This window comes from Anopheles gambiae, chromosome 3 (genome assembly GCF_943734735.2).
Source record: "Anopheles gambiae chromosome 3, idAnoGambNW_F1_1, whole genome shotgun sequence".
NCBI lineage: Eukaryota > Metazoa > Arthropoda > Insecta > Diptera > Culicidae > Anopheles > Anopheles gambiae.
In genome coordinates, this window is record NC_064602.1 from 78,436,862 (window position 1) to 78,455,211 (window position 18,350).

An 18,350-nucleotide genomic window follows, 5' to 3' on the forward strand; every position below is an offset into this window, starting at 1 on the left:
TCAAAATTGCTTTGTGTCTGTGTTTGAAGATCACATAAATGAAGTATGATGTTGGTTTTGGAAGAATTTCAAGAACTCCATTTGTACGCTAATGTGCATAGATTGATTGATTGATTAGCTTAGAACTTAGCTCTATAGCTAATGCGGAGTTTACTGACCTGCACGAACTGAACTTCAAGCTACTCTGGATTGGAAACAGACGCTGAGTGAATGCCAGTGTTTGAGTTTATACCGATAACTGATTCAAGAATTGAATCCACATTCACACAAGTCTTCCAACTATTTGAACAACATTTTTAGTTCCAAAAGTCACACCCAATACTAAGTCCTATTCAGAAATTACTCAAACAGGTATATCGGCAAAGAAACTAATTCCATACCAATACTGGAACATATTTTGTACCTTCAAAGGTCCAACAACTGAGACCAATCACAGAAAAGGAGAGTGAACAAAGCTGTGATTCCAAACCGAGCCACACAGCGCCCAGAGTGTTAAACTGCTGATAACCGTTTTCTTGAAACTAATTCCGAACATTAGATAAGTCCTATGTCTACCTATGTCCAAACATTAACTCCATCACAGTTCGTAGAACTGTTGATGAGCTTATTCCGATGTGAAAATTGAATTTTATATCATAACTGGCTGCAGCATTTTTGGCAGTAAATAAATAGAAGCGTAGATAATCCGATCTGGAGATATACACAATGAAAAGTATGGCAAATTTACTTAGAAAAAGCATCAAAATAACTGTAATGCAAGTTATAACAGTGCATCTGGTATAACTGGTACAATATTGCACGACAATAGTGTACCACGTTAGGGCATAGTCTTTTCACTCGGTTGAACTCTGCGGCTGTCAGAGAGCACACGAGCAAATACGCTCTCTTCCTGCTTGACCGTGTTAGCGTTAACATCGTTTTTGCTTCACAACTCACGTTGTAATAAAACACATGAGAAAAATATAATCACAACCACGTGTGTGAGAGTTCACCTATAACTGGCGCAGTCGGACCCTTTCGAACATCACTTGGAGTCATTATTTGGATATCGAGTACATCCATCGCGGATCAGCCGGTTACAAAGAGTGGCAACGATCGAAAGAGAATCCTGAGCATCCGGTAAAACCGTCCCTGGAGGCAAACCAGCGGATTCGTGCTGCTCAGAAACAAACCTGAACCCAATCGCTTCGCCGTGGTAGTGAGTATAAGTGAACGACCTATAATGGAAGACACTATTAAAAGCATGCAGGAGCAAATAGAAAGCTTGACACAGCAACTACGAAATCAGCGCGTGTGTAATAGTGCGGCTGCAGCAGTAGACGAAGCTGTAAGGTTCACGCAAATACCAGATACGCTTAAGTATTTGCCGGAGTTTGCGGGGAATACCAATACAATTACAACATGGATAGACACCGTTGAAAGAACGTTGGCAATATGCAACGGATCGGAGGATAGTGTTGTTTATCAAATGTGGTTAGGCCATGTCAGAAATCGAATTGTGCACAAAGCAAACAAAGTTTTACTTAATAAGAACTGTCCACTCAATTGGACCCTTATAAAAGAATCATTGTTAGAACATTTCCTAGAAAGGCGAGATTTAGGTGCACTTACTTACGATATTTCGAAGCTAAAGCAAAATAATCTCTCTCTATCTGATTTTTACGAGCATTGTGAAACGCTCTTTTGTGAGATAAGAACAAACATTTTTCTTGATAAACAAAATGAAGGACATGAAAACGCGATCATGAGAGTGATAGGTTTAATGATAAAAAACGCATTTATTGAAGGGCTCAATTCGGATTTTTCTAAATTCATACGAGCAAGCAAACCGGACTCGTTAAAAGACGCGTATACGTTGGCAGAAGAACTTAATAGAACCGAAAAAAGAAGTTATAAAAAAGGTGGTTTTGAGACACATGCAGGCGCATTTAAACAAACATCTCATCTACCAACACATACAAACATGAGTAAAGCTTCATCACGAATAGAGAAAATGGAGGTCGATCCATCAATAAGGCAAAGTGCACAAAATAGTTTTGGTAGGAAGCCTGGCTACAAGCCGCAAAATTTTTTCCAGTCAAATGGCCCACCACGTTTTCAAGTTGAGGAATTATCTAATGTTAATCAACCAGCTAATGATGATATTGATAATCTGAATTTTTCTTTAGATTCAAATAATAAAGAAGAAAACATGGACAATTTCATACCGTACATAAAATTGCGTAATCGCTTTGGAATTGATATGAAATTTTTGATAGATACCGGTGCAAATAAGAATTATATTAGCCATAGTTTAGCAAAATCTGAGAAAAAAATTCACGTTGCGCCACTAACTGTTCGTAGTGTAAATGGGTTGTACAAGGTTGACAAATACTTAAAATTTAACCCTTTTCCCAAAATTTCTTCATCTAATCAGTTTAACTTCTACATCTTTGACTTTCATCCCTTTTTTGACGGTTTAATAGGCTATGAAACTTTACGTAGACTTGATGCTAAAATTATTGCGAACGACAATGTTTTGGAAATATCTGGTACAAAAATTTCTATGCAAAAAAAATTTTCCGACTTTCCTAGTATTAAATTGGAATCTAAGCAGTGTAAAATTATACCCATTAATACCTCTTGCAGCAATGGTGATTTCTATTTAGAGAATGAGGAAGAAATTTTCCCAAATGTTTTTATACTTCCTGGGTTGTACAATGCATCGGATTCAATGGCACATGTCAGCGTCTACAATAACAATAATTTACCAAAAACATTAAAATTTCTACAGCCTTTCCAGTGCAACATAAATAACTTTGAAATTTCGCTACATGTACAGGATATACCGGACAAGGGACACAAGCTGTGTGATGTAATAAATCAATTAAAAACAAATCACCTTAATTGTGAGGAGAAAAGTAAGCTGGAAAAACTAGTTTCTCAATTTAAAATGTTGTTTTATGTTGAGGGAGATCAACTTACTTTTACAAACGCTATTAAGCATCGTATAAATACAAAGGATGATGTTCCCGTTTATACGAAATCTTATCGATACCCATACTGTCACAAAGAAGAAGTGCAAGAACAAATTGGTAAGCTTTTGGAGCAAGGAATTATTCGACCATCAAATAGTCCATGGTCTTCTCCTATTTGGATAGTTCCAAAGAAGAACGATGCGCAAGGTAAGCAGAAATGGAGGCTTGTAGTGGATTACAGAAGGATTAACGAAAAAACAGTCAGCGATCGCTACCCAATTCCTAACATTACAGAAATCTTAGACAAATTAGGACGAAGCATGTATTTCACAACCCTTGACCTGGCTTCCGGATTCCACCAGATAGAAGTACATGAAAAAGATGTACCTAAGACAGCCTTTAGTGTAGACAATGGCCATTATGAATTCGTTCGAATGCCATTCGGCTTAAAGAATGCGCCTTCTACTTTTCAGCGAGTAATGGATAACGTATTACGAGCGCATATTGGAAATCAATGCCTTGTCTACATGGATGACATTATTGTTTTCTCCACTAGTCTACAGGAACATTTGATAAATCTTAGAGAGATATTTGAAACTCTTATTAAATATTCACTAAAAGTTCAACTTTCAAAAAGCGAATTTTTGTGCAAGGAAGTGGCTTTTCTTGGACATGTCGTGACCCCAGAAGGTGTAAAGCCCAACCCTGAAAAAATTTCAGTAATACAGAAATGGCCAATTCCACAAACAGAAAAAGAGTTAAGAGCGTTTTTAGGAGTAATAGGGTATTACAGGAAGTTTATAAAGGACTTTGCGAAAATAACGAAACCACTGACAGCACAATTAAGGAAAGGAGAATCTATTGTGCTATCAAGAGATTATAAATCAGCGTTTGATAGATGTAGAGAGATTCTTAGCAGTAGCCAAATACTTATTTACCCCGATTTTCAAAAACCCTTTATCCTTACAACAGATGCATCAAAATTCGCTGTTGGTGCAGTACTTTCGCAAGGAATTATTGGACAGGACAAACCAGTTGCATTCGCATCGCGAACACTTAACAGACACGAGGAAAATTACTCAACCATCGAAAAGGAACTTTTAGCTATCGATTGGGCCTGTAAATATTTTAGACCGTATCTTTATGGACGAAAATTTACCCTGTACACAGATCATAAACCTCTTACATACGCAATGAACTTAAAAGATCCTCATAGCAAGTTAATTCGATATAAACTTAGGTTAGAAGAATATGATTATGAGATACATCATAGGCCAGGAAAACAAAATGTTGTTGCGGATGGGCTGTCACGATTAACCCAGGCAAATGAAATTAACAATACTAGCATGACTGCTCATTCAGCCAAAAGTGACAATGGGCATTCGATTCAAATGACTGAATTGCCAATTAATTTTTTTAAAAACCAAATAATCCTCAAATATCAGGATGAGTATAGTAAGAAAGTTGAGGAAATTTTCCCCCATGTTTTCCGAACAACTATAAACAAAAAAGAATTTACTGTAGAGGATTTCATAGAAATTTTTAGACATGATTTGCATTCATCAAAAATTACATGTTTTTTATGTCCAGTAGAAATTATTCAAACGATGCAAGATGTGTTTGATACTTATTTTTCACAAATGAAGCCCTCAAAGTTAAGAATTTCACAACGCATGTTGCAAGACGTAACTACCGCGGAAGAACAAAATGAGATCATAGAACATACTCATGATAGAGCACACAGAGGTATAGAAGAAAACTATAATACAATCGTACAAAAATATTTTTTTATTAAAATGAAAGATAAAATTAGATCTTTTATTAACTTATGTAAAATTTGTCTCAGCAGTAAATACGAAAGACATCCTTATAAAATTAAATTTGCACACTCACCTATTCCATCTAAACCGTTGGATATATTTCACATAGATATTTTTATCTCTCAACCAGATATGTTCCTAACAGCTGTAGATAAATTATCACGATTTGCAATGATTATTCCATTAAAATCCCGTTCAATCGTAGATGTTAAAAGAAGTTTGATCAAACTTGTGACCACTTTTGGCACCCCAAAACTAATAGTCTGCGACAATGAATTAGCGTTTAAATCGATTGAAATAAGAGGATTATTACAAAGATTAGATGTAGATGTTAATTACACTCCGTCAAATCACAGCGAAGAAAACGGAATTGTAGAAAGGTTCCATTCAACCTTGACCGAAATTTTTCTTTGCATCAAAGAAAAATATAATGATTTATGTAATAAGGAAATTTATAAGATATCAACTTCCCTTTACAATTCCACTATACATAGCGCAACTAAATTAAAACCAATAGAAGTATTTTTTGGAATAAAAGAAAACGATGCAAGGCCACTTAATCTGGAACTAATTTTAGAAAATAGTAAAAAACTATTCGATGAAGTAATTGTTAGACTACAAACGTACCAAAACAAGAGCATTGAAAAACATAACTTAAATAGAAAAGGCGATCCAACATTCCTAGAAAATGAGACCATTTACAATAAGAGACAAGGTATAAAAGATAAAAAGAAAGCGAAATATAATAAGGTTACAGTTCGGGAAAATCGAAGAAAAACATTTTTTGATAGTAGATTCATTAGGTTACATAAGTCTAAAGTAAAGAGGAAGCGGAGGACGTAGTTTAGCGACTCAATTTTAGGGTTAGACTAATTTATATGTTTGTAAATAGTACCTAATGTTGAACTGAGAAAAAAAAAATGAAATGACTTGTATAAGTATGATATTGAATCGTGCGAGGACGCTCGATCTAAATCCCCCGGAGCAGTTATAACAGTGCATCTGGTATAACTGGTACAATATTGCACGACAATAGTGTACCACGTTAGGGCATAGTCTTTTCACTCGGTTGAACTCTGCGGCTGTCAGAGAGCACACGAGCAAATACGCTCTCTTCCTGCTTGACCGTGTTAGCGTTAACATCGTTTTTGCTTCACAACTCACGTTGTAATAAAACACATGAGAAAAATATAATCACAACCACGTGTGTGAGAGTTCACCTATAACTTGCATAATTACAAAATCTCAATCCTAAAGATTATGACAGTGACATTCTGTACAAAAATTTCCTAAGAATCGGTATGACGCAGTAGCTGCAACCTTAGCAAACTGTTGTAAAATATTCTCCATTTTTAATGCTACGTCTTTCGATATCCAAGCCTGTGGTAGTTTTGTTCAATCTTCCTAAACAGACGTAGAGTGGAATGGTGAGATGGTTTTTATTCGTTATTTTTTTGGAGAAAAAAAAACTTTCGACAACCTCATTACACCAAACACAAGACTTCAGAAATTATTAGAGATAATGCAAGTGTTGAAGGCGATGTACCGATGAGTTGGATTAATAATTTTGTTCATCTTGGAACGCTAATGGCGAATTTCATTCGTTTTTTTAAGGAATCCTAGAAATTGCTGCGCTAATCGAATGAAACTTCTATGCAGACACATACTATCAAGATTTTTCCTTATTGTATTCTAGTTATCTCGAAAATGTTAACCGGGCATAGTCACATTCACCTATACCAACCTCTAGCAGCTAAGAATAGGAAAAAAATTAAAACAGAAGATTTACTTTAGATTAATAAGGTGCTACACTTAGTTGCTTCGATACAATCATGAATTTTACTCCATTTTGGATAATTTGAATTGAAGTTTGAACAATGAACAAAACAATGATATTACTGAAGGTCTGAAGGTTTGCTCAAGATTGGAGCTATGGTTTTGTTTTCAAAATCTTGACAGGTGAAAACAATAAATTAATGCATTCACTGTTGTTATCACTCAAAACATTCTTCTTGGAGAGAGTATCTCCCCCATTCGAGATAAACATCAATGAACTTTGAATGGCTACTAAAATGCGGATTTAGCTTTGCTATTCTTGCTGTTCTTGCTATTGACTATTCACTAACCAACTCGCCTGTTGCATATCAATACATCTTTTTCTAGACGGTATTATCTGACATTAAAGTTAAATTGCCAAAACCTTGTCCAACCGATTACAGTTTATTTCGTTTAATTTCATGACGTCAGCATGGCCATGCTGTTAATCTGAGCAGCCGTAAGGCAGCCGCGAATGGAATGATAACGTGAACACGTTTTAGACAACGCACTGCGCCTTTTCCTAACAATTGGTTTGGCGATAAATTCGCGTGCCTTTCAGCAGGCGACAAAAAAAAACCAAACAAACAAACCTTCAACTCACACCCGTAGGATGACCAGCAGGAACGTGTTCAGGGATAGATTGGTTCGTGATCAGTGATTATCAGAGCCAATCAGGTAGCTGTATGCATGTGTATGTAAGCTGAATAGGGGTAATATAACAGGAATGTCTAAAATTGCCTGGACCACCAGTCGACTGCTGGCCGTCGAGTATAGTGCCGGAGTAGTGCCGGAATCATAGCCGCCCCAAAATGCGTACAGCAGTGCGAAGTCTTTGCGTTATTCTATTGTTTCATTTCGTAGCGTCAGCATCGCTGAACGATGGTAAGGAAGACTGGCTAGAGAGTTGAACGTTTAACACTTTTGCATCAAAATAACTGAAATGTATAATTACAAAATCTCAATCTTAAAGATTATGACAGTGATAAACGATATCACCCAAGGCTGCCGGACGAAGCGGAACCGATCAAGGCGGCAAGAAACGTCGAACAGGAGCAAACCATCGAGTACTGGCGCAATCAGGCAAAGGCAACCGTGGAGAAGCATGTAAAGCGAAAGGAAAACACCAACATCGCCAAGAACGTCATCATGTTTTTGGGCGATGGAATGTCGATCGCCACTGTTGCGCTGGCCCGAATCCATGCGGGCGGTGAGGAGAAGCCACTGTACTTCGAGGAGTTCCCGTACGTTGGCATGGCGAAGACGTACTGCGTAGACTACCAGGTACCGGACTCGGCCTGTACGGCTACCGCCTATCTGACCGGTGTGAAGGGCAATATGGATACGATTGGCGTGAATGCGCACGTGCAGGTCGCTGACTGTGTGGCTGGCTTGAATCGATCCACGCACACATCCTCGATCGGCCAGTGGGCCATTGACGCTGGAAAGGACGCGGGCATAGTGACGACGGCACGTGTTACACACGCATCACCGGCCGGTATGTATGCGCATACGGCGTTCCGCGATTGGGAGAATGACAAGTACGTAAAGGATGATGGATGTGATCCGGCCCTCGTGGACGACATTGCGGAGCAGCTGGTGTACGGTGAGACGGCACCGAAATTGAGAGTGATTCTGGGCGGTGGGCGTCGCGAGTTTATGGATCAGAATCTGGACCAAGATTACGAGACGGGCAAGGGAGGATATCGCTCGGACGGTAGGAACTTGATCAATGAGTGGCTTCGGAATGGACCTGTTGGAGAGAACCGTACGTTCGTTTGGAAACGGTCGGATCTGATGGCGGTGGATCCGCACCGAACGGATCGATTGCTTGGCATGTTCGAGCCCGGACATTGTGCCTACAACTTGGACAAGGTGGAGAAACAATTGGACGAAGAACCAACGCTCGCGGAGATGGTGGATAAGGCGACGGACATTCTTAGCACAAATCCAGATGGGTTCTTCCTGTTTGTGGAGGGAGGTCGCATCGATCACGCTCACCACGACAATCGTGCAAAGTATGCGCTGGATGAAACGGTGGAGTTTGCGAAAGCGATCGAGCTGGCGCGGAAGAAGTTCAGCGAAGAAGATACACTGATTGTGGTAACATCGGACCATTCGCACAGTGTCAGCTTTGCAGGATATGCGGTAAGAGAGCAAAGGATTTTAAGTGTGATAGAAGCATGTGTTTAATGTACAATCTCTTTTTGTGACCTGTCAATAGAGCCGCGGTAAGGACGTCTACAGTACGGCCGGCACGGGCAAAGATGGTCTCCCTTACATGACGATCAGCTACGCCAATGGACCGGGCTACAAGAAGCATGTGGATACCGATGCCGGTGTTAGGCTGGATGTTCGGCAGATGGACACTTCCAAGTCGAACTTTGTCTTCCCGGCCATGCTGCCGAAGGACTCGGAGACGCACGGTGGCGAAGATGTGGCCGTGTACGCGTCCGGTCCGTGGTCTCATCTGTTCACGGGATCTTACGAGCAGAACGTTCTACCGCACATGATGGCGTACGCATCGTGCATCGGTCGTGGCATGAAGGCATGCGATTGAGCGGCAGAGTGTGTTGAGTTGTGAAATGTATATAGTTTACTTGCTACAGCTAATGTTCGAATAGTTTCGCCAGGAAACAATGCAAGAAATACTCTTAATGTAATGAGTATTATTATCGTTTGCTACACGTGCGAAGGCTTCGTTTGCGGAAGCGTTGCAACCCAGCAGCACGTGTTGAAGTGTTCCACGCGGTCGCTTTATTCTTCCGACCCAGTACAATGGTGATTGTTGGTGTAGAAATATCACCAGAAAAGCAAGAAGTAGAATAATCTATACCCAAATTTTTATCATCCCATGTTACAAGCAATAAAAATCAAAATGTTTATCAATACCAGTGTCTGGGGCGAGATGCGTCAGGGCGAGAAGGTAGATGAGATAATGTCAGCTTGTTCATGTGATTGCAAGCTGGGGCGCGCACGGTTCCTATTATCACGCCATCACGGGTACATCACGATCAGCTGAACGGCTCCATTATCTTAAAACCATCCAATAGCGCTGTTCAAGTACACTCAAGAGCGGCTCAAGTCGCTGGGTAACGTTTGGTTGACGAATATAGCTCGCGCCAGTTGCTCGCGAACAGTCAGACAGTGTTCAAGATGTACCGAACCGTGGGAATTGTGCTGATAGTAACCATCGCGCTCAGCGTTGCGCACCCTTCGTTAAGTGATGGTAATAAATTAGTTTTGTCGAATAAATTTGATCATTGCAAATGATCTTAGACGAATCTTTTGATATTATTATTATTGGTGATCTATTCTTTTTTCGTTTAGAATACGACAACGACAAAGTACAGCATCCTCGATTGCCAGATGGTAATAGTTGCAGTATTTTAAATTATGTTTGTTCTTTAATATAATATTTCTTTTGTGTGGTGATCTCGTTTAGACTACGACAGTGACAAACGGCATCATCCTCGATTGCCGGATGAAAATAAACCGGGCCTCCCGAAGAGCAAAAATGCCGCACAGGAGCAAACGATCGAGTACTGGCGCAATCAGGCAAAGGCAACAGTCGAAAAGTTGCTAGCAAAGAAGGAAAACACTAACGTTGCGAAGAATGTGATCATGTTCCTTGGGGACGGGATGTCCATCTCCACCGTGGCGATGGCGCGAGTCTATGCGGGCGGTGAAGAGAAACCGCTCTCTTTCGAAGAGTTCCCGTACGTTGGCATGTCCAAGACGTACTGCGTGAACTATCAGGTGGCCGATTCGGCCTGCACAGCCACCGCCTATCTGACCGGTGTGAAGGGCAATTACGAAACGATCGGTGTGAATGCGCACGTGCCGGTGCGTGACTGTAATGCGGCCCGGAACCGTACCACGCACACGTCCTCGATTGGGCAGTGGGCGATGGATGCGGGCAAGGATGCGGGCATCGTGACGACGACCCGTGTCACGCATGCTTCTCCGTCCGGCATGTACGCACACATTGCGTTCCGCGATTGGGAGGACGACTATTGGGTCCAGATGGACGGCTGCAGCCCAAACGAGGTGGACGACATTGCGGAGCAGCTGGTGTACGGTGAGACGGCACCACGGTTGAGGGTTATTTTGGGCGGTGGGCGTCGCGAGTTTATGGACCGCGAGATACACCAGGACTACGAGACGGGTCAGGGTGGGTATCGCTCGGACGGTAGACACTTGATCAACGAGTGGTTGAAGAATGGACCCGTTGGACAGAACCGTACGTTTGTGTGGAAACGATCGGACCTGATGGCGGTGGATCCGCACCGAACGGACCGATTACTGGGAATGTTTGAGCCTAGCCATTGTGTGTACAATCTGGACCGGGTGCATAAGAATCTTGAAGAGGAACCGACGCTGTCCGAGATGGTGGATAAGGCGACGGACATACTTAGTACGAATCCGGAAGGGTTCTTTCTGTTTGTGGAGGGAGGACGTATAGATCATGGACATCATGACAATCAGGCCCGATATGCGATCGACGAAACGGTGGAGTTTGCGAAAGCGATCGAGCTGGCGCGGAAGAAGTTCAGCGAAGAAGATACGCTGATTGTGGTCACATCGGACCATTCGCACAGTGTCAGCTTTTCGGGTTATCCGGTAAGCAGATGGACAGCAACAAATGGAAAGGGTATGATTTTCTCATCGTAATGTTTTATCTTGTTAACAGAGCCGAGGACAGGATATTTTCGGCCCGGCAGGCACCGGAAAGGATGGCATACCGTACATGACGATCAGCTACGCCAATGGGCTTGGGTTCTACAAACACGTGGACGAAGCGAAGGGAACCCGTGCGAATGTGCGGGAAATGGAAGATGCCGGCGCGGATGACTTCCGATTCCCGGCCATGCTGCCGGTTGACCTGGAAACGCACGGTGGCGAAGATGTGGCTGTCTATGCTTCGGGACCTTGGGCGCATCTATTTACCGGGTCGTACGAGCAGAACGTCATACCGCACATGATGGCGTACGCCGCCTGCATCGGCAACGGGTTAAAAGCATGTCCGGAGAATTAGGATCGTTACTTAATAAAGTATTGTAGTATGTAAATTGGACTTCATTTCGGTGCTTTACAATGACGCAGGAAAGTAAATCCATTGCAGAGTGTACCTCAACTCGGCAGGAGGTCGTTCGCCATTAATCGATCACTTAAAGCTGACAGCGGGCATGCGCGGCGAATTGATTTATGTATTCTGTTTTCGTGAATGACGAAAGTACGACGTAGTATCGTAAAAATGTCAGCAAGATTTACCCGAGATCGGTAGATTGCAGTAAAATCGCTGTAAACAACAAGCGATAAGTGAACAATGAATACTCCACGACGGAGTGATGCCGTACTTTGTTTGGGTTTTGGGATTTGGATTGTTAAAAAAGGTGGTAAGGTGTGAGAAGCAGGATTTACTCATTCCGGGGTAAACAGGGTACTAATGCAACAACCCAATCGAACAAACAAACGATCTGATAACACCTGGTAAGACATTCGCTACGATTAAGGGTATCAATAACTGATATATATTTATTCACTTCATCAAGAGCCTTGAGGCACGCGGTACACCTACGCCTAGACAACTATTTACAATTAAAACCCCCAACACTTCTGATAAGCCGGTGGTTCTCCTTATCGGGCGTAATCTAAAAGAATTCCCCCAATGGTCGAACGCTTCTGTGCGGGCGCTACGTTACGTCGTTGTATTACATCGATCAAATGGTAACTCCCCCTCGTTGACAGATGGCCGATCATTGTTACCAATAGGACAGGAGGATTAATTATCGCCTCATTAGCGCGGCAATGGAACAGCCTAGAAGGAGTGACAGGCACACGGCTAATGGTTGGCCGGCGCCAGAGTCGGACTCTTCGTAATAGTCACCGATCTGGGCGATGTACGAGATCAGGTACGGGATGGTGTTCTGTTCGTAAACGCCCCGGAACAGGTGCGACATTGGGCCCGACGCCCAGACCCCAACATCATCGCCACCGTGCGTTTCCGCATCCATTGGTACCATTGCCATGTACCGCATATCTGTCTGCTTGTAATCGTAGTTTGAAGGATCCGCTCGGATGGCATGGTTTTCCTCGGTGTAGGTCGTGTAGTACGACAGCCCATTGGCGTAGCTAAGAGTGGTGTAGGGCAGGAGGTCCTCATCACTGATGTCACCAAGTCCGAGGATGTCATTACCACGTTTCTAAAGGAGTAAAAAAGAGGGCAATTGTTACTAAATGATCCTTGTGTCTTATGCAAACTGTTCGACCTACCGGATATCCATTGTACGTCATCGTGTGGGAATGATCCGAGCTAACGACGATCAACGTATCCTGCTCGCTGGTCATTTTGCGCGCCGTATCGATAGCCTTCGCCATTTCGGCCGTTTCGTCCAGCGCCAACCGAGCCCAGGTTTCGTGGTGAGCTACATCGATCAGTCCTCCTTCCACGAACAGCACGTACCCATTCTTGTTCCGCTGCAGCAGCTCGATCGCCTTCCGTGTCATATCCTCCAGGGTCGGTTCCATTCGGCTCGCCTCACTATTATCCTTCAGCTCGAGGTTGTACTTCATGTGACCGCTCTCGAACAGCCCGAGCAAATAGTCCGTGTTGGCAGTGTCGACCGACATCAGCTGCTCCCGGTTCCACACGTACTGGGAGCGTCCCATCGTCTCGTGCGTTTGTTTCCACTGTTCGATCAAGTTCTTACCATCCTCGCGGTACCCAGGCTTACCTTCCTCATCCATCGTTTCCTTCGGAAGAAGATTACCGCGACCACCTCCCAGCACCACGTTGAACCGCTGGGCCACCTCTTTATCCACCAGCTGCTCGGCAATGTCGTCCACACGAGACGGATCACAATCGGACGATGCTACCTCGACGTCATTCTCCCAGTACCTGTTTGCACTGCTCGCGTACGCTCCGGCCGGTGTTGCGTGTGTAATCTTCGTGGTCGTGACGATGCCCGTACTCTTGCCCGCATCCTGTGCCCACTTGAGCAGTCCATCGAAATCGGACGCATTGCGATCGTACTCGCAGGCGTACCGGTCAACGGAGGCCGCAATATTTACCATGCCGTAGTTGATCTTCACCCCGGATAGGTAGGCGGTTGCAGTACAGGACGAATCTGACACCTGTCGATTGACGCAATACGTGCGAACCGAGCCGAGGTCCTTGAAGTTCTCGAACGATAGGAAGTTGGCCTCGTTGCCAAGGTACATGCGCGTGGCGGCCACCGTTTGCGAAGACATACCGTCACCGATGAAGAAGATCACGTTCTTGGCGTGGTCCGTGTTGTGCGGGGTGGCCAATTTCTGGGCGAGCGTTTGCTGAGCCTGCTCGAGCCAGTAGTCGGTTTCAAGTTCACGTTCCTGGAAACCTTGCACCTGGGGGGTTTGCGAGCGGGAAGAAGCCGCACTGGATTTAAACGAACCATCCTTACCGCGTCTGGAGTGACCATCAGGCTCACGAGCTTCAAAGATGTAATTTAAAAGGGAAAAAGGTTGTCACCGGTGCAGATTTAAGCAACCGATTGAAGCCACTTACCTCCAGGAACAGTTACAAGCTCACCGGCCGTGAGAGAAAATGCCAGGAAACATACACAGTACCGCGCAAAGTCCCGCATCGTGTGTGAATCTCTGGTCTACGACCCTACTCTCTGCACAATCAACCGTCAACTGAATGAAACACACAAGCACTACAGATTCGTTTAGCTGCCCTCTCATAAAGCGATTGGTTTATTTCAAAAAAACGCAAGCGTTATCAAGCTCAAACTGTCAGAGATAAATGCCACACTCGGGCAGAGGATCAGATACAGTCTATGGTGTAGGCGATTACATTCTCGATGGGCCTCATCGGAATAGAGAATCACGCAGAATACAAAAAAAACACACAAACCCTAAATTGTTTGATAATACAATAAGCGACCCTGGGCCTGCGAGCAATAAACACACCAGGAAGACTGCCGTCAAGATCCGATTTCATTGTTAGTACGACCTTTGGAGTGCACCGCCCGTCAGGTGGTGCGGAATAATGATAAACCCAGCTACTCCAGCACCACCCGGTACAGCTGCCGGGCGAATGCACAAACCACCGCCAGACACATGGGCAGAAGCTGAGACATCGACTGCAGGCTGGCAGCATTGTCATCGTCCGGTACGGTGCTCGTCACCCACCCGAACTCATCGCCAATGTTGGCGGCGTACGCTATCAGCAGCGGTATCACGTTTTGTTCCGTGCTGCCACCGAACAGATGGGCACCGGGGCCGCTAGCATACACGCCGACGTCTTCGCCACCGTGCGTCTCCGATGATAGTGGCACGGTGGCCAGATAGCGCTGTCGATAGTCGCTAAAGTCGTACCCGGTTACGTCGAGCCGCTTGGACGGGTTGCCATCGGCGTACGTCTGGTAGAACCCTTCACCGTTGGCGTAGCTGAGCGTGGTGTACGGTAGACCATCCTTATCGCTGATGTCCCCGATGCCCAGTATGTCGTTGCCACGGGTCTGCAGAATGGAAACATAGAACATGTGGGAGATTCGTATTAGTACACGATCACGAACCAAGTTGTTAGGTTACACGAGTGGGGCATTGTTTTCTGCAGTCGCATTCCAGTTATTGAACTATGCGAAAGATCATAAAACAGACTGCATTGGTTATAAAACACTTATCGGTGCACTTTACAATGTTGCTTGGGTACTGATACACCTCCCAATCGATAGGCTAATAAATCATCATCCACAGGCTGATGTATCTGCCCTTGGAGATATTGTTGTGAACAAACCGGTTCCCACAAGGTCATTGTACCCACCCCGTGCGCTCTCAAAAATTCCCACACAATACCTACCGGATATCCATTGTACATCAGCGTGTGGCTATGGTCCGACGACACCACGATCAGCGTATCCTCCTCGCTCGTGCGGGTGCGGGCCAGTTCGATCGCTTTGTGAAACTCTTTCGTTTCCTCCAGCGAAAGACGCGGTCGGTTCGAGTGATGCGCCGTATCGATCAGTCCACCTTCCACAAACAGCACGTAGCCTTGCTTGCTGTCCTCCAGCATGGACAGTGCCGCGTCTACCATATCCGTCAGCTTCGGTTTCACATCACCCAGCTTCTGATCGTCGATCTCCAGATTGTACAAACAGTGGCTGCTGTCGAACAGTCCGAGCAGATAGTCCAGCTTCTTGCTCTTGGCCGCCTCCAGCAGACTCTTCTTGTCCGACACGTACCGTGCCTCACCCATGTCGGCATGCACTTCCTTCCACGCCTCGATCAGGTTCACACCATCGGAGCGCTTGCCCGCCTTACCGTCCTCATCCTTCACGTCGGCAGGAATAAAATGCCGACGTCCACAACCGAGCGCTACTTTGAGGTTCTTTCCGACGCTACCATACACGAGCTGGGTAGCAATATCGACCGGTTTGTCCTCCTGCCGTGTCGTCGGACAATCGTTATTCACCTCGGTATCATCTTCCCAGTCACGATCAGCGCTGCTAGCGTACGTACCGCCCGGGGTGGCATGCGTTATGCGGGTTGTCGTTACGATTCCCGTCGCTTTGCCCGCCTGCTGTGCCCACTCGAGCAGACCCTTAAACTCGGTCGCATTGCGATCGTACTCGCAGCTGGACCGTTTCACGCTGGCCGCCACATTCAGCATACCGTAGTTGATCTTCACCCCCGAAAGGTAGGCGGTGGCGGTACAGGCCGAATCGGCCACCTGGCGATTGACGCAGTACGTCTTGGCGAGTCCAAAGTACGGGAACTTTTCGAACGAAAGGTACATGTTTTCGTTGCCCAGATACATCCTGGCGGCGGCGACCGTCGACAGCCCCATGCCATCACCGATGAAGTACACCACATTCTTTGCTTTGCGTTCGCTCCTCGGATGTGCTGCCTGATGCTGCAACGAACGCTGTGCTACGGTGCGCCAGTATTCTGATTCCTCCTCTTGCTTATCGTATATTGGGACGCTCTGGAAGACTCGCCGATCAGAACGGGGATGCTGTTGGCCTGGCTCCCTTGGAGTGCTCTCTCCCCTTGCGGAGAGGCTGGTTGCACTCAGCGCTATTAACAAATACACTGCACATCTCACCAGGCTGGCCATTTTTACGGCTGAAAATGTGATTAAACACAGCAACTATAAAACGGTGCCGCGATTTACGCCACCGATATGAACTCTAGGGCGTACTGTGGTGCACTGGGTTCAGTTTTCAAAACGGTCAACCCTATCAATAACCTCAATCGGCTGCAGCTGAACAAGCTTATCAAAGGGTTATCGATCGGTAATTGTTCAAAGGTTATCCACTTACAATTAAATGTAAGGGTTTTAAAAGAATAAACCCATTGTTAACCAGCTCACCATGGAGTACTTCCATTGCCCCCTCCCCCCCCTTACATACCTATTTACCCGCTCCATTCTACAATGTGCAACATCAATCAAATGGCAGCAATTTTGCTAATCTTGATTTCACCCGTGCAGCTGTCCTTTTGACTGCTTCTTGTGCTCAAATTTGCTCGACCATCGTCTATTGCACATCCATCGGCGTGATTACCACGTGTGGGTCTTTGCTACGCAAAACGTGCTGCCTATCGGTGTGTATATAGGCTTGTGTGTCTAGCTTCCGCGACTCGTCCAAGATACCGGCAGACGATCACACAAAACGCACCATGTGCAGGCATCCGAACGGTGATTAGGTTCACGTGAGAATCGTTCAAGTGGCGTTTAGTGGAACCAAACGCCACAGCTCGATTAGAAGTTTGTCACGCTCTGCAGTGTGATTGTGCACGGAAGTGACAAGCTCATGCTGACTACTGGCGATACGTGTCGATTAATTATCTTTTATCTCCAAAATCGAAGCTATTCCACTGGGAATCCTAATTGTCTCGGCACAATGGCGCCAGGATATTGCTGAAATTGATACGTGTCTACAGAGGAATGTGGTGCCTTTCTTATCTATTTGTAGCTCCAGTTTTTTATGATTAGGTGCGTGTAGGGAAATAAAAATAAAAATCAGACCGATGCATTAAGAAAAAAATCAATGCTCTACTCCGATCACATCACAGCAGCACAACGTTCGTTCAAAGTTTAGAACCCTTCGCATGATGTCAGCTGACAATGATTTCCGGTGGATTTCCGAAAGTCGAAAAGCTCCCATTCAGGGCCGATAACACCATCAACAACCGTTCATTAATCACACAAACCGTTACTGACAGCTAGTTGAAAAATGGTAGGATCGGGTTCCTGCTGAAAACCCTTTAATGGAAAACCACCACCAGAGCCAACAGCAGCTCCAGTCCTTTGGTCACATCTAACGTTCCGTTCTAACGCCCAGCGACAGCGAAGGGTATCTTAGGGATAAACTTTCAAAAAGCGACCCCCCTCCGTCGCCCTTTGCCCCTGCCTTACCTTTACCCCAATCTTCTCGCTTGCAAACACCACCAAAACCACAATGGCACTGTAGATATCTTAATCATCTTCCATCGGGTGAAAGTTTTCTATTTTTCCCCGGTACCACGGGCACGACGGTTGGTACCATTGTTGCCTTTTGTTGGGCCGAATGGGAAGGAAAAATGAGATGCTTCCCCCTCCCCCAAAGCCTGAGCTTGACTTCTTGCGGTTAGTTTGCGGGCTACACCGTGCAGCCCGCCCGATTGACTGGTCCGGACGGTCGGAGGGTGCTTAACCCCATTCTATGTTGGGAGTGCTGCAGCTACTGCTGCTGCTATTGGTGGATCCTTTGTTAAGATGGCGGAAGCC

At 45.0% G+C, this 18,350-nt stretch overlaps 5 protein-coding genes across 5 annotated transcripts in view; 3 read left to right on the forward strand and 2 right to left on the reverse strand.

Annotated features, from left to right (window-relative positions):
• The window catches only part of LOC1270628 (ras-related protein Rap1), a 50,738-nt gene that overhangs the window by 12,946 nt on the left and 19,442 nt on the right, over window positions 1-18,350 (forward strand). The gene's annotated exons all lie outside the window — the stretch shown is intronic.
• Window positions 7,324-9,481, forward strand: LOC133393075 (membrane-bound alkaline phosphatase-like). Its single transcript, XM_061656379.1, has 3 exons — window positions 7,324-7,477; window positions 7,566-8,740; window positions 8,817-9,481. Exons 1-3 carry the CDS (start codon window positions 7,405-7,407, stop codon window positions 9,150-9,152), a joined length of 1,584 nt encoding a protein of 527 aa, XP_061512363.1. The 5' UTR covers window positions 7,324-7,404; the 3' UTR covers window positions 9,153-9,481.
• Window positions 9,577-11,669, forward strand: LOC1270630 (alkaline phosphatase). Its single transcript, XM_061656378.1, has 4 exons — window positions 9,577-9,821; window positions 9,923-9,964; window positions 10,038-11,215; window positions 11,286-11,669. The coding sequence occupies exons 1-4, from the start codon at window positions 9,749-9,751 to the stop codon at window positions 11,628-11,630; spliced, it is 1,638 nt and encodes a 545-aa protein (XP_061512362.1). The 5' UTR covers window positions 9,577-9,748; the 3' UTR covers window positions 11,631-11,669.
• Window positions 12,099-14,283, reverse strand: LOC5667803 (alkaline phosphatase). Its single transcript, XM_001688129.2, has 3 exons — window positions 14,142-14,283; window positions 12,869-14,067; window positions 12,099-12,798 (listed from the first exon to the last, which is right to left on the reverse strand). Exons 1-3 carry the CDS (start codon window positions 14,218-14,220, stop codon window positions 12,382-12,384), a joined length of 1,695 nt encoding a protein of 564 aa, XP_001688181.2. The 5' UTR covers window positions 14,221-14,283; the 3' UTR covers window positions 12,099-12,381.
• LOC5667804 (alkaline phosphatase) lies at window positions 14,300-16,807 on the reverse strand. The gene is made up of 2 exons (XM_061656377.1): window positions 15,441-16,807; window positions 14,300-15,099 (listed from the first exon to the last, which is right to left on the reverse strand). The coding sequence occupies exons 1-2, from the start codon at window positions 16,695-16,697 to the stop codon at window positions 14,641-14,643; spliced, it is 1,716 nt and encodes a 571-aa protein (XP_061512361.1). The 5' UTR covers window positions 16,698-16,807; the 3' UTR covers window positions 14,300-14,640.

Bases quoted from the DNA above. Each gene is read 5' to 3' on its own strand.
- LOC133393075 (XM_061656379.1), top strand. From the start codon at position 7,405: ATGCGTACAGCAGTGCGAAGTCTTTGCGTTATTCTATTGTTTCATTTC. The intron at 7,478-7,565 runs GTAAGGAAGACT...TCAATCTTAAAG, and splicing joins GTCAGCATCGCTGAACGATG to ATTATGACAGTGATAAACGA. The intron at 8,741-8,816 runs GTAAGAGAGCAA...ACCTGTCAATAG, and splicing joins TCAGCTTTGCAGGATATGCG to AGCCGCGGTAAGGACGTCTA.
- LOC5667804 (XM_061656377.1), bottom strand. From the start codon at position 16,697: ATGGCCAGCCTGGTGAGATGTGCAGTGTATTTGTTAATAGCGCTGAGT. The intron at 15,100-15,440 runs GTAGGTATTGTG...TCCATTCTGCAG, and splicing joins TGATGTACAATGGATATCCG to ACCCGTGGCAACGACATACT.
- LOC1270630 (XM_061656378.1), top strand. From the start codon at position 9,749: ATGTACCGAACCGTGGGAATTGTGCTGATAGTAACCATCGCGCTCAGC. The intron at 9,822-9,922 runs GTAATAAATTAG...TTTTTCGTTTAG, and splicing joins GCACCCTTCGTTAAGTGATG to AATACGACAACGACAAAGTA. The intron at 9,965-10,037 runs GTAATAGTTGCA...GATCTCGTTTAG, and splicing joins GCATCCTCGATTGCCAGATG to ACTACGACAGTGACAAACGG.
- LOC5667803 (XM_001688129.2), bottom strand. From the start codon at position 14,220: ATGCGGGACTTTGCGCGGTACTGTGTATGTTTCCTGGCATTTTCTCTC. The intron at 14,068-14,141 runs GTAAGTGGCTTC...ACATCTTTGAAG, and splicing joins GCTTGTAACTGTTCCTGGAG to CTCGTGAGCCTGATGGTCAC. The intron at 12,799-12,868 runs GTAGGTCGAACA...TTACTCCTTTAG, and splicing joins TGACGTACAATGGATATCCG to AAACGTGGTAATGACATCCT.